The sequence below is a fragment of the Macaca fascicularis genome, chromosome 13 (genome assembly GCF_037993035.2).
Source record: "Macaca fascicularis isolate 582-1 chromosome 13, T2T-MFA8v1.1".
Lineage (NCBI taxonomy): Eukaryota > Metazoa > Chordata > Mammalia > Primates > Cercopithecidae > Macaca > Macaca fascicularis.
Genome location: NC_088387.1, coordinates 66,422,734 through 66,438,321, shown reverse-complemented (window position 1 = coordinate 66,438,321; position 15,588 = coordinate 66,422,734). Strand labels below are relative to the sequence as shown.

The window sequence follows — 15,588 nt, the reverse complement described above, 5'->3', positions numbered from 1 at the left end:
AATATTCTAACCTTGCGTCTTTCTAGAAAATGGAACATCACCTCCAACTTCTACAGTTATGAAAAATCTAGTGAGTTAATGTAAATAAGCTCTTAGTAAAAAATAAACATCATATTATTACACAAAGGTTAGACATTACTTTCACATTATGTTAATTTTAATACTTACCAGAAAAGGGATTTTTGCCAATGATTAAGACATTTGGCAACGACATCATGATCAATTGCTGCAAAGTCTCCTGTAAAAAAAATATCCAATACTTGTTATATGGGTAATGCTAACTAGGTAATTATTCACCAAGCTATAACATATGATTTGTACATTCTTCTATAGGTGTGCTATACTGGAATTACACAAATATGGAAAAAGTTATATAAGGTCTTAAATCTTTTGTAACTTTAATGAATTAAATAACTAAAGTTATAATACCAGATAGACTTCAGTTAATAATATATCAGGCTGGGTGCGGTACTTATGCCTGTAATCCTTGCACTTTGGAAGGCCAGAGAGTGAGGATCACTTGAGACCAGCCTGGGAAACAGAGTGAGACCTTCGTCTCTACACACACACATATAATAATAAAAAAGTTTTTAAAATATCAGCTGTCCCCAGATTAAAGCATTTAAGTCAAAATGGTCTAATTATTATTTGGAACTCTGAAGTTTTAGGTGCTAGAAAATTAAGAAACATTCCTCAACAAAAGACTGAGCAAAATTAAGAAACATTCCTCAATAAAAGTTCGAGCATGTGTGCTCTTTTTGTTCTTGTTATTTCTCCCTGAGGAAACTAAAAATACATCATACAAATGTATGAGTACTGTCACTGTACATATATATATCTATATATAGATATAGATATAATATGTGGTTTTATTTTTTGAGATGGAGTCTCGCTCTGTCGGCCAGGCTGTAGTGCAGTGGTGTGATCTTAACTCACTGCAACCTCTGCCTCCTGGGTTCAAGCTATTCTCCCGCCTCAGCCTCCCAGGTAACTGGGACTACAGCCACCTACCACCACACCTGGCTAATTTTTGTATTTTTAGTGGAGACGGGGTTTCACCACGTTGACCAGGTTGGTCTTGAACTTCTAACCTCCCCAGGCGGAGTTCAGGAACTCCAAGTGATCCACCCCCCTCAGCTTCTCAAAGTGTTGAGATTACAGGTATGAGCCACCACAACTGGCCATATTTTTAATATAATAAATAAGAGCTATATTTTTAAATGTCAACTGATATTAAAATTAAGAAACCTAATTGCTTTATTAAAAACGCTGTCTAATGATCATTTCATGAAAGTCAGTTCCTCCTCAGTGAACCATTATTTCTCTCCTCTACTATAGATGTTTAACTTCTGTAAAACTTTAGTGACAAGAATATATGTAGATTCTGAACATACAAGGTGATTGAGAAAGAACTGAATGCTTTCAAATTTTTCAATTTAGGTAATACATCAAGTATGCACCTTCGGTTTATACCACCTCTTCCTTGAAGAAATGAAGAAATACATTGTGTCTGCCATTACAACCACTGACACTGATGATACGAAAAGGGTCTGGGATGAATTAGACTATAGGATGGATGGGTGCCATGTGATAATTACTGAATCATTGCAATATTAAGGAATAACTATGACAGATTCTTCATAAATTGACTACATGTTCAGATATAACTAGTTACTAAGGAATAAGTTTTTAAAGGTATTCAACTCTTTTTGAATCCATTATTTAACTTAATACTATGATGAGAAAGCAAATAACCATGAAAAACAACTATTAAAAGTTAACTTGTGCTGTTTTTTTAAAATTTCTAATTCTAGATTCACTAGAGCACTTACCCATGGTCAGAGGCTGGCATGACACCAGATGTTAATTAGAATTCATCTCTTATCTGTAATTCTTTATAGATATAAACCAGAAAGTTTCAAAAAGTTTTCCTCAGTATTATATTAGCACTTTAAAAAACTATTGCCAAAATATGCCTGCATTTAAAGTAAAGTACATACTTGATATATGTATCATGTTAGAATAAGTATCAAAACTTGCTAAAATCACTTATTCTAGGAATGATATGGAGTTTGGATATTTAATGAATTAGTTTTCCAATTAAAAGCAAGTTATCTCAAGAGAGAATATGCTATAGCTATGTGTGCAACAGCTAAATGGGCTTAAAGGAATAAATTTCTGCTTCATTCTTTTTTTTTTTTTTTTTAGATGGTGTCTCACTCTGTTGCCCAGGCTGGAGTGCAGTGGCACGATCTTGGCTTACTGCAACCTCCACCTCCCAGGTGCAAGCAATTCTCTGCCTCAGCCTCCCGAGCAGCTGGGATTACAGGCACCTGCCACCATGCCTGGCTAATTTTTTTTGTATTTTTAGCAGAGACGAGGTTTCACCATCTTGGCCAAGCTGGTCTTCAACTCCTGACCTCATGATCTACCTGCCTTGGCCTCCCAAAGTGCTGAGATTACAGGCTTGAGTCACCGCGCCCAGTCACTTCATTCGAATTTTTAGTTTCCTTGCCTTGAAGCAAAATTATGAGGACTGTCATTATAGATTTTTTTTTTTTTTTGAGACAGGGTCTTACTCTTGTCACCCAGGTGGGAGTGCATTGGTGCAATCACAGCTCATTGCAGCCTTGACCTCCCAGGCTCAAGCGATCCTCCTGCCTCATTTGTTTTTATTTTTTATTTTTTATGGAGACAAGGTGTCACTATGTTGCCCAAGCTGATCTTGAACTCCTGGACTCAAGCGATCCTCCTGTCTTGGCCTCACAAAGTGCTGGGATTACAGGCATAAGCCACCGTGCCCAGCCAGATTTTTTTTTAAATCATAAATAAGAGAGCTGCATTTTTTAAAATCACTGTTTTGTCTATATCCTACTTTGTGAAGATAACCTAAATCAGATACAAGAGCCTTCAAATTCACCTTCGTAAAGAGAAGCTTTAAATTTTTTATTTACTTTTATTTTAATTAATTAATTAATTTATTTATTTAGAGACAGAGTCTCTCTGTCGCCTCGGCTGGAGAGAAATGGCATGATCTCAGTTCACTGCAACCTCCCCTTCCCAGGTTCAAGAGATTCTCCTGCTTCGGCCTCCTGAGTATCTGGGATTACAAGCGCATGCCACCATGCCTGGCTAATTTTTGTTTTAGTAGAGACAGGGTTTCACTACATTGGATCTCTTGATCTGCCCACCTCGGCCTCCCAAAGTGCTGAGATTACAGGTGTGAGCCACCACACCTGGCCGAGAAGCTTTAAATTTTAACAGACACTGAATTTTTTTTTAAGTTTTATCTTAAAGATGTTAGAGATAAAACTCATTTACATCACTTACTTTTGCGTGTATATATATTTGAGTGTGTGTATATATATATATTTATATATATATATTTTTTTTTTTTTTTTTGAGACAGAGTCTCGCTCTGTCGCCCAGGCTGGAGTGCAGTGGCGCATTCTCGGTTCACTGCAACCTCTGCCTCCCAGGTTCCTGCGATCCTCCTGCCTCAGCCTCCCAAATAGCTGGAATTACAGGTGCACGCCACCACGTCCAGCTAATTTTTGTATTTTTTAGTACAGACGGGGTTTCATCATGTTGGCCAGGCTGGTCTCAAACTCCTGACACTGAGTGATCTGCTTGCCTTGGCCTCCCAAAGTGCAAGGATTACAGGCATGAACTACTGCACCTGGCCTGGATTCTAGCTATATTTTTGTAAAAAGTCTTTTTATTTCCCCATTTCAATTTTATGAATAATATTAAAAAATATACAACACATAAAACAGAGATGCTTAAAAACTGACTGCTATTGTTAAGATTTATTATATCATCACAGCCTGCCCAGACTTAACTTAGCTCTAAAGAAATTCACCATTAAAGTATTAAAGAAATGGAAAAAGAATATATAAATGAGCCCAAGATGAGTTCACTAAAAGGAGGAACAAATTAACGAACAGGTCAAAGTTGATAACATATGTATATAAACTAGTGAAGATACTTCAATTTGTTAACTCAAGTTATAAGAAACCTATAAAAATAAATGGAGAAATAAATTATTTTAGCAATTCAACTGAAAGAGAAAAAGGTTTCCAGACAATCAGGGCAGTCACCTATTCAACAAATATTTATTGAATATCAATTATCTGCCAGATGTTCTAGACACTGAAAATGCAGCAGTGAATAAACAGAAATCCTTGTTCTCATGGAATTTACGTTTTAGTAAGAGAAGACAGACAATAAAACAAGTAAGTGTTTTGGTGATAAGTGCTAGTAACAAAAATAAAGCAGAGGGGCCAGGCACAGTGGCTTACGCCTGAAATCCCAGCACTTCGGGAGGCCGAGGCAGGTGGATCACCTTCGACCAGCCTGATCAACACGGAGAAACCTCGTCTCTACTGAAAATACAAAATTAGCCAGGCATGGTGGTGCATGACTATAATCGCAGCTACTCAGGAGGCTGAGGCAGAAGAATTGCTTGAACCCAGGAGGTGGGGGTTGCGGTGAGCCAAGATTGTGCCATTGCACTTCAGCCTAGTCAACAAGAGCGAAACTCTGTCTCCAAATAAATAAATAAATAAATAAGCAGAGGCCAGGTGAGGTGGCTCATGCCTGAAATCCCAGCGCTTAGGGAAGCCAAGGTGGGTGGATCACTTGAGGCCAGGAGTTCGAGACCAGCCTGACCAAGATGGCAAAGCCCTGTCTCTACTAAAAAAACAACAAAAAAAAATAGCTGTGTGTGCTGGCACATGCCTGTCATCCCAGCTACTCGGGAGGCTGAGGCACAAGAATCACTTGAACCCGGGAGATGGAGGCTGCAGTGAGCCGAGACTGCACCACTGCACTCCAGCCTGGGCAAGAGAGTGAGACTCCATCTCAACAATAAATAAATAAATAAATAAATAAATAAATAAAAATAAAGCAGAGAATGGGAAAGAGTATTATAGGTGGAGGTGGAGAAGAGGAGAATGTTAAAATTTTTAAAGATATGTAAGTATTCAAATATAGAGATTTTCAATGTTTTCAGGGTCATTAAAGCAAAGTTTCACTAAATAAGTGGAAATTCTATTCTGGCATGAAGACATTTCAGAAAGATTTGGAGAACTACAATCATCAGGAAAAGACAGAAAAAAGAAAGAACTGGCAGAGATTATGGTAATAGGAAAATAATAAGCAGATGTTCCTTGAAAGATATTACAATTTCATTTCCACCACATTAGCTGGCTTTGTATAACTTTTTTCATTTAAAAACTGGTATACTAACCATTTTTAAAAATTTTTTCTTTAATTTTTTGAGACAGAGTCTTGCTCTGTCACCCAGGCTGGAGTGCAGTGGCATGATCTCGGCTCATTGCAACCTCCACCTCCTGGGTTCAAGCAATTCTCCTGCCTCACCCTCCCAAGTATTTGAGACTACAGGTGCGTGTCATCATGACCAGCTAATTTTTGTATTTTTACTGGAGACAGGGTTTCACCATGTGGGCCAGGCTGGTCTCAAACTCCTGACCTCAAGTGATTGCTTGCCTTGGCCTCCCAAAATGCTGGGATTACAGGCATGAGCCACTGCGCCCAGCCAACCACAGTTTTTAGCTGACCATCTAAAACCCCTTTTTATTGATATATAGGCATGCAACATGTAATGACATTTTTGGTCAACAATAAACCATATATATGATGGTGGCCACATAAGATTATAAAAACATATTTTTACTGTACCTTTTCTATGTTTGGATGCACAAATACCATTGTGTTACAACTGCCTACAGTATTCACTACAGTAACATGCTATACAGGTTTAGAGCCTAGGCACTATAGGCTACACCATATACCATAGGTGTGTAGTAGACTATACCATCTACATTTGTGTAAGTACACTCTATGACGTTCGTACAATGACAAAATTGCCTAATGACACATTTTGCAGAACATATATTCGTTGTTAAGGTACACAAGACTGGCTGGGCATAGAGGGAGGCCGAAGTGGGTGGATCACTTGAGCTCAGGAGTTTGAGACCAGCCCAGGCAACATAGCGACACCCTGTCTCAACAACAACAAAATTAGCCGGGTGTAGTGGCACGTGCCTGTATTCCCAGCTACTAGGGAGGCTGAGGTGGGAGGATGGCTTGAGCCCAGGAGGCAGAGGTTGCAGTCAGCCAATATTGTGCCACTGCACTCCAGCCTGGGCAACAGAGTGAGACCCTGTCTTGAAAAAAAAAAAGGTACACATAACTACACAGACTATGCATTACAAATTTTTGTGAATTAAAGCTTATGCTGCTAATGCATCATAAGAAAGACTACTTCACGAATATGCCACATATAAACATGATTTAGTTACTATTCAAAGATAATTTAAATTAGCCTTTCCTTCTTCCTAGAAATTATCCATAATTCTTTCTTCACAGTAAGAAGTTAACACTTCTGGCAAAGGTCAGGCTTCACTTCGCTTTCCTGAATCACCACACAGAGTAAAACACTGTTACTAAAACTGCATAATTCTATAGAATTAAAAATAGTTTCAAAGAACTCTAAAATACACTGAAATGACAGTCCCTCTTTTGAGACTTTTATAATCTACTTTTGAAATTCAGTACATGACAACATTTATTATACTATTACGTATCTGTCATTTTATCCATGTTACTAGTGAAGAGAATACTAGATACTAAAATACTTAAAATACTTCGCCTCAAATACATCTTCTCAGGGGCATATGACATACAAAAAATTTAATAGTTTTCTATAGTCATTCCCCAAAAATCTGATTTTTGGGGGAAAAAGGTAATTTAAGGGCTGATGAGAACTCCATTGATTTGGAAAATATTAACTTGCAATGTGTCATATATTAAACCAGACCCTCTCTAATATAACAAGAACAAAAAAATTATTTCAATAAGTCAATTAACTGTATATATAAAATGTCTGACCTATTTCTGAAGACAAGTTAAAGTACTGGTTGGTGCAAAAGTAACTGCATTCAAGACTGCAGTGAGCTATGAGCTATGATTGTGCTACTGCACTCTAGTATGGGTGACAATACCAGACCCCATCTCAAAAAATTAAAAAATATAGCATAGTGACACACATGTATAGTCCCAGCTACTTGGGAGGCTGAGGCAGAAGGACTACTTGAGCCCAGAAGGTCTTGGCTACAGCGAGCTGTGACCTAGGCAACAAAGTGAGACCTTGTTTCAATCAATCAATCAATAAAAAATGTAAACACATAAAAACATAATTGATAAACACATAAAGAAAAAAAAAAAAATCCAGGCGGAGGCAGAGATTGCAGTGAGCTGAGATTGCACCACCGCACTCTAGCCTGGGTGACAGAGCGAAACTCCATCTCAAAAAAGAAAAAAAATATCCAGAAATGTATACATATTCAGGTGACAACAGTGGTAATTTCCTGGCACTAGAACTATGTCTGTATTATCTATTTTTTTTCTAATTTTCTATAGTACAACAATATTGCTTCTATATGAACTTGCTTAAATATACATATTTAATTATAAATATAAGTACATAAATATACTTAATTATATATTTAATAATATTTATATATATATATATTTATTTTTTTTTTTTAAGACAGAGTCTCGCTCTGTTGCCCAGGCTGGAGTGCAGTGGCGTGATCTCCACTCACTGTAACCTCTACCTCCCTGGTTCAAGCAATTCATGTGCCTCAGCCTCCCAAGTTGCTAGGATTACAGGCACGCACCACCACACCCAGCTAATTTTTGTATTTTTAGTACAGGCAGGGTTTCACCATGTTGGCCAGGCTGGTTTGGAACTCCAGACCTCAAGTGATCCACCCATCTCGGCCTCCCAAAGTGCTAGAATTACAAGTGTGAGCTACCGCGCCTGGCCAAACTTGCTTAAAATAAAGGTGATTCAGGGTTGGTTGCACAACAGGTAACAAATCCTCTCTGAAGCAATGCATCCTTGACTTGAACACAAAGAATCCACACAGATAAAGGCCCCCAAAAAATGAGTTCACAATTAAAACACACACATATCACTGCCACCCCCGCCACTGCCACTACTACTATCACCACCACTACCACAAGAAACAGCAAGCAGAAAACAAAGGACAGATTCAGATCTGTACATATTTCAGATTTTTGAATAATCAGATATGAAATCTAAAACAGAAAAAATTTAAATATCTGAAAAAGTAAAGAAAATGACTAATGAAAAAAATGAAAAGGCAATGTAAAAAGAACCAAATCTTCCAGAAATGAAAGATATAATCAAGGGGTTAAACAGAAGATTTGACACAAATAAGGAGTGAATTAGTAAATTAGAGAGTTCTGAAAACAAGACTCAGAATGCAGCACAAGCTTAATAAATAAAAGTTTAATAAGCAAGAAACAGAGTAAGAAAGTCTAATATATATAAATAGAAATATTTGAAAGAGATCAGATTAGCAGAATAGAAAAGAGCAAATATTAGAAGAATAAATACTAAAAGCAGCTTGGAAAGAAAAAAGACAGCTTAGCCAGGTGTGGTGGCTCACGGCTGTAATCTCAGTACTTTGGGAGGCTGAGGCGAGTGGATCATCTGAGGTCAGGAGTTCGAGACAAGCCTGGCCAACATGGTGAAACCCCATCTCTACTAAAAAATACGAAAATTAGCCGGGCGTGGTGGCACATGCCTGTAGTCTCGGCCACTCGGAAGCCTGACAGGAGAATCCCTTGAATCAGGGAGGCAGAGGCTGCAGTAAGCCAAAATTGCGCCATTGCACTCCAACCTGGGAACAGAGTGAAACTTCACCTCAAAAAAAAAAAAAAAAATACAAAGACAGCTTAAATAACAAAAATTAGAGAGTTAATTTCTCCAGAGCAAAAAGAAACCACAGAGGCCAGGTGTGTTGGCTCACGCCTGTAATCCCAGCACTTTGGGAGGCCGAGGCAGGCGGATAACTTGAGGTCAGGAGTTCGAGACCAGCCTGACGAGTATGATGAAACCTGTCTCTACTGAAAATACAAAAATTAGCCAGGCGTGGTGGCATGCGCCTGTAATTCCAGCTACTCAGGAGGCTGAGACAGCAGAATCACTCGAACCCAGGAGGCAGAGGTTGCAGTGAGCTGAGATCGTGCCATTGCACTCCAGCCTGGGCAACAAGAGTGAAACTCTGTCTCAAAAAAAAAAAAAATCCAGAAACAGAAGAATTAAGTCTGCAAAGTACTGAGAGAAAAATAATTGTCAACCTAAAACTGCATACTTAAAACTATTTCATCCTAGTGCAATCACTCATGCCTGTAATCCTAACACTTTGAGAGGTTAAGGAGAGAGGACTGCTTGAGCCCAGGGGTTCAAGACCAGCCTGGGCAACATAGTGAGACCCTATCACTTTTATTTTATTTTATTTTATTTTATTTTATTTATTTATTTATTTATTTATTTTGAAATGGAGTCTCACTCTGTCGCCCAGGCTGGAGTGCAGTGGCCGGATCTCAGCTCACTGCAAGCTCCACCTCCCGGGCTTATGCCATTCTCCTGCCACAGCCTCCCGAGTAGCTGGGACTATAGGCGCCCGCCACCTCGCCCGGCTAGTATTTTGTGTTTTTTTTAGTAACGACGGGGTTTCACCGGGTTAGCCAGGATGGTCTCGATCTCCTGACCTTGTGATCCGCCCGTCTCAGCCTCCCAAAGTGCTGGGATTACAGGCTTGAGACACCGCGCCCGGCCTATTTTATTTTTTGTAGATGGAGTTTTGCTCTTGTTGCCAAGGCTGGAGTGCAACAGCATGATCTTGGCTCACTACTGTAACCCCCGCTTCCTGGGTTCAAGTGATTCTCATGCCTCAGCCTCCTGAGTAGCTGAGATTACAGGTGCCCACCACCAAGACTGGCTAATTTTTGTATTTTTAGTAGAGACAGGGTTTTGCCATGTTGGACAGGCTAGTCTAGAACTCCCGACCTCAAGTGATCTGCCCACCTCGGCCTCCCAAAGTGCTGGGATTACAGATGTGAGCCACTGCGCCCAGCCTTCCGACTCTATTTAAAAACTAAAACAAAGAAACTATCTTCCAAAAACAAGACTGAAATAAAGGCATTTTCAGACAAATATTCTCAAAGAAAAACATGCAGCTTGAGCTAAAGAAAAAGGGCTGGGCACATGGCTCATGCCTATAATCCTAGCATTTTGGGAGGCTGAGACAGGCGGATCACACGAGGTCAGTAGTTCGAGACCAGCCTGGCCAACATGGCGAAACCCAGTCTCTACTAAAGATACAAAAAAATTAGCCAGGTGTGGTAGTGGGCACCTGTAATCCCAGCTACTCAGGTGACTGAGGCAGGAGAATTGCTGGAACCCAGGAGGCAGAAGTTGCAGTGACCTGAGATCATGCCATTGCACTCTAGCCAGGGCGACAGATCGAGATTCCATCAAAAAAAAAAAGAAACATTGGTTTTATTTATTTGACAGTACTTCTCAATATTTAATTTGTAGGGTAAAGAAAAAACCCTAAAATACAAGACAAGAAGAGCTTAAAAGTCATAAAAGAGAATGACTAGAATTAAAATATTCTAACGTCATAGCACTATTCCATAAAAGGATAAAGATACTCATTAATTTTGGCCTTTCCTGTGTTTAGGTATAAAATGTATAATTTCGAAAGTCACCTCTGAAAAAACAGGAAGAGTGAAAAAATTTTAAACCAGTAGAAAGGAAAAACATGCAGAAACAATTATTGATAGGCTGGGCATGGGGTCTCAAGCCTGTAATCCCAGCACTTTGGGAGGCTGAGGGTTGCAGATCACTTGAGGTCAGGAGTTTGAGACCAGCCTAGCCAACATAGTGAAACCCTGTCTCTACTGAAAACATAAAAATTAACTGGACACGGTGGCACGCACCTGTAGTCCCAGCTACTTAGGAGTCTGAGGCAGGAGAATCGCTTGAACCCAGGAGGCAGAGGTTGCAGTGAGATGAGATCGCGCCACTGCACTCCAGCCTGGGCAACAAAGTGAAGCTCCATCTCAAAAAAAAAAAAAAAAAAGAAAAGAAAAGAAAAAAGAAAAAAATAGGAAAAGGAAAAATTACTGATAAATAATCAAATTCTTCAGGCAGATTTAACAATTTTAAATTTATTTGCAACTAATAACAGCTTTAAAGCCTATAAAGGAAAATCTGATAAATTCATCATATGGGATATTTCAACTCCTCTTTCTCAATAATCGCTCAAAAGACAAATCAATAAGGCTGTAGAAGATTTGAACAATACAGTTAACAAACAAGGCTGCTCTCACTCTGTGTCCAAACAATAGGAGAATACACACTTTTTCAAGCACACAAAGAACTTTAAAGAAAACTGACAACAACATACTAGGCCAAAATAAGTAATTCTTAACAAATACCAAAGAATCAGTATTATACAAACCACATTCTTTGACCAAAAATCAAAACCAAAAAGGATACTTGAAAAATACCATGTTCAAAAATTTAAAAGCACACTTATAAGTAACTCATAAGTGAAATAAATCGTAGCAGAAATTAGAAAATGCATAGAAATAATCTTTTAAAATATGCCAAACCAAAATTTATGCGACGCAGATATAACAATTCTGAGAGGCATACTGAAAGCCTCAACAATGTTCATGTTTAAAAACTAAAATATGCATCCAATTCAGTTTTCTTTTCTAAATGGAAGTACACTTTTCAAAGGCATAATTCAAGAAGTCTAACAACAAAATGTTACACTATGCAAGTTCTCAGGAAACCGGGACCTGATTTTTAAAGCATAAAATACAGTAGTCATTTGTAACATTAGAAAATTATTATTTTTTTTTTTTTTTTTTTTTTTGAGACGGAGTCTCGCTCTGCCGCCCAGGCTGGAGTGCAGTGGCCGGATCTCAGCTCACTACAAGCTCCGCCTCCCGGGTTCACACCATTCTCCTGCCTCAGCCTCCCGAGTAGTTGGGACTACAGGCGCCCGCCACCGCGCCCGGCTAGTTTTTTGTATTTTTTAGTAGAGACGGGGTTTCACCGTGTTAGCCAGGATGGTCTCGATCTCCTGACCTCGTGATCCGCCCGTCTCGGCCTCCCAAAGTGCTGGGATTACAGGCTTGAGCCACCGCGCCCGGCCAAGAGAAAATTATTAAGTGCTTGCTTAAACCTTTAACATTCATAAGAAATAAACTATCTTATTTACTACTCTAACTCTAGCAAACAGATCAGAACCTGGCATATAATAAGCATTTAAATATTTGTTAGATGACTAATACTAAATAATACAAAAATGTAAGTAGTTATTAAAACCCCAAATTTTAAAAAGGGCACTTACCTGGTAATAAAATTTTATCTGTCTCACCAAAATGGATAGATTGTGCATTCTAAGTGAGGCATCATTATTGACTTTTTTATTTACTCTCTGACTCTCCAATTTAGGATTACTGTAAGAAATACAAAAATACTTTAAAATTACATAAAATACTACTATCAACCTATATATAATTAAAATTAATCATATAATACTTTTTTACTTAAATAGTGTGCTCACCTGCATTAACAGAGATGGTCCAAAAGGGCAGATTATTACTTTGACATGTATTCAGTGCTTCTAATTAATATAAATGCAACTGATTTCCCAAAGCAAGAACAAAATTAATTTCAAGCCTAAGTCAAATGTTGCCTTTCACTGTCACGTTGCCACTCCACATTCCTGGGATGAATAACTATTTCCTTTGAATATATAGTTCTATCACAAAATAAATCCATTTAAAATATGGGCTAATAACCAATAAATGTTATTTCTCCTCACTGGGTAATAGGGATTATATTTGAACAGGCAATGTCCCAGAGAAGTTCAAGGATAAAGTGGATGACACAGGTTAGTTAGTACTTTTATCTTGGGTAAAACTGTAGAGTCAATGAAAGCAAAGGGCTCAATAATCCTGAGGCAGCAGAAACTGCAGAAGAAAAACAGTCAAGCCATCCATGGTTTAGAATGGGAAATTGTGGCACCTCCACACAAGGATGCAGAAAAGTCAACAAATTGACACCCATCCAACAGGAAATAGAAACTGAATAGAAATGCCTCATTCTTTAATCTGTTCCCTTTTTACACAGTCCATTGCATTCCTAATGCCTTTAGTTCCTTCCCTAAACAGATTAGACTCTATGGTGCTTTCTTTCCATAATTCTCAAACTTTTAGGTCTCAAGACCCCTTTGTAATCTTAATTGATGACTCCAAACAATTTTTGATGTTGCGGGCTATCTTTAATTAATACTTAGTGTGTTAGGAATAAAGACTGAGTTAGGGCATGGTGGCTCATGCCTGTAATCCCAGCACTTTGGGAGCCCCAGACTGGTGGATCACCAGATGTCAGGAGTTCAGGACCAGCCTGGCCAACATGGTGAAACCCCATCTCTACTAAAAATACAAAAATTAGCCAGGTGTGGTGGCGTGCAACTGTAGTCCCAGCTACTTGGGAGGCTGAGGGAGGAGAATCGCTTGAACCCAGGAGGCAGAGGTTGCAGTGAGCCAGGATCACACCACTGTACTCCAACCTGGGCTACAGAGCGAGCCTGGAAAAAAAAAAAAAAAAAAAAAAAAAGAACTAAAGACAGAACATTTCAAAGTTATGTATGCATTAACTCACTTTAACAAAATAATATACCCATTACATGCTAACAAAAATCAAACAAAAAGAACTTAGAAAACTGAGTGGCATTGTTTTACTATTTTGTGTATCTCTTTAATGTGTGGTTTAACTTTTAAAGAACAGATTCTTATCTTTGCTTCTGCACTGAATCCATTGTTTATTATTTTGGTTCAAGCATATGAAGACATTTCACCCTCACATGTAGTTAGAAGTGGGAAGACCCTATGGATCCCCAAAAGGATCCTCCATCCATACTCTGAGAACCACTGCTTCAAAACCACTGTTTGCTTGCCACCACTCCCAACATCTTGATTCTTTTGTCCTTTGACCACATTCTTAATCCCCAACCTTGGATCAATTCAACCACTTATGCTGAGATTACTCAAGGGACTAGTTGAGAAAATAATGCAATCAAACTAAGCTATTAATAAAATAGGAAGGGGTAGCTATTACAGAAAGGAGGAAGATGCCTTCTTGCCATAAAAAACTAGAAAACTGGACAAAGCACGAGAAAACTGTTTTCAGACTTTGGACAGCAGGTAATGCAAGACTAGGTTCTCTCTAGTAAGGCAGAGAGGTGCTTTCCAGAATGAGGTATGGGAAAATGGGTAAACCAAGTCTTGTTGAATTTGAGGAGACAAAGCTGGAGTTCATGGATGCTGAACTGACTGACACATTCAGAAAAGAATACCAAAGAAAAGGGAGCTACACTAACAAAGAGCTCCAAAAATCTGCCTTTAAGATTTTGGCTGTGGCTTCACACAAGCATGGATGTAGTGGCTCATGCCTGTAATCCCAACACTTTGGGAAGCTAAGGTGGGAGGAATGCCTGCAGCCAGGAATTCAAGACCAGCCTGGGCAACACAGTGGGAGCCTGTCTCAAAAACAAAACAAACCAAAAAACCAACAAAATTTTGGCTAAATACTAAATTGTGCATGTATAACCTAAAACTCCACAAGGCTAAGCAGAGATCAAATATAAGAAAGCTGTAAGCTAAACAATTCTCAGAGCTCACAATGTAAAGAGAGAAATTTGAGTTCTGACAAGCAGAGTTGAGTAGACTTAATGAACGTCCAGAACATACAGCAGAGACCGCACAAGAGTCATGTCTTAGAAGGAGGACTAAATCAGCAGATGAGTAAAAGCTATTCAAGAACCCCACCCCCAACAAAACAAGTCTTGAAAGGATCATGCTGATTGCAAGTAACCTGACAACCTGCCAAAACAAAGTTCGTCACTCTAAAAGGACAAGGTCCAGACACTCCAAAATATAATCATTACAATATCCAGCATAAAATTAAAAAAAATGAATAGACACAAAATATCAGGAAAATGTGATCTATAACCAGGAAAGAAAATGGAAACAGTCAACAGAAACAGACCCAGAAATGAAAAAGATCACAGAAATAACAGACAAGGACTTTAAAACAGTTATTATAAACCTACAAAAGGATTTAAAGAAAGACATGAATATTAGGCAGGAAGAAACGTAAATCATGTTTTGAAAAACTCAAATGGGACTTCTAAAGCTGCAAAATACAACTACTGGAAATGAAAAATTCACCACACGAGCTTAACAACGGATTAGAAACTGTATAGCAAACGATTAGTGAACTTGAAGACATTACAATAAAAACAATCCAAAGAAGCACGGAGAGAGGGGGGAAAAAAGCTGAAATGAATGAACGGAGCCTAATGAGCTATGGGGCAGTATTAAACATACATTACTACATAGTCCAATCTTAAGAATCCATTCACGTTTCCCTACTTGTCCCAATAATGAATGGATGTTCTTTACAGGAAATAGATCCAGTTCAGAATCACACTTGGCATGTGGTAGTCTGAACTGCAATCTTTAATCTCTTTCTGGCTGGAGATTTCTCAGCCTTTTGTTGATGTACATGAACTAGACACTTTAGAAGGGTTACAGGCCACATACTTGATAGAATGACTTTCAGTTGGGTTTGTCTGATAAGACTGTGCTGACTCATAA

At 38.6% G+C, this 15,588-nt stretch overlaps 1 protein-coding gene across 18 annotated transcripts in view; it reads right to left on the bottom strand.

The window, feature by feature from the left end:
• Positions 1-15,588, bottom strand: part of CCDC88A (coiled-coil domain containing 88A) — a 130,668-nt gene that overhangs the window by 88,742 nt on the left and 26,338 nt on the right. For all 18 annotated transcript variants that reach the window (XM_005575836.5, XM_005575837.5, XM_005575841.5 and 15 more), the window contains exons 3-4: positions 12,273-12,381; positions 169-238 (exon numbers count right to left, since the gene is read on the bottom strand). In XM_005575836.5, the coding sequence (XP_005575893.1) occupies positions 169-238; positions 12,273-12,381 (179 nt within the window). The remainder of the gene's footprint in view (positions 1-168; positions 239-12,272; positions 12,382-15,588) is intronic.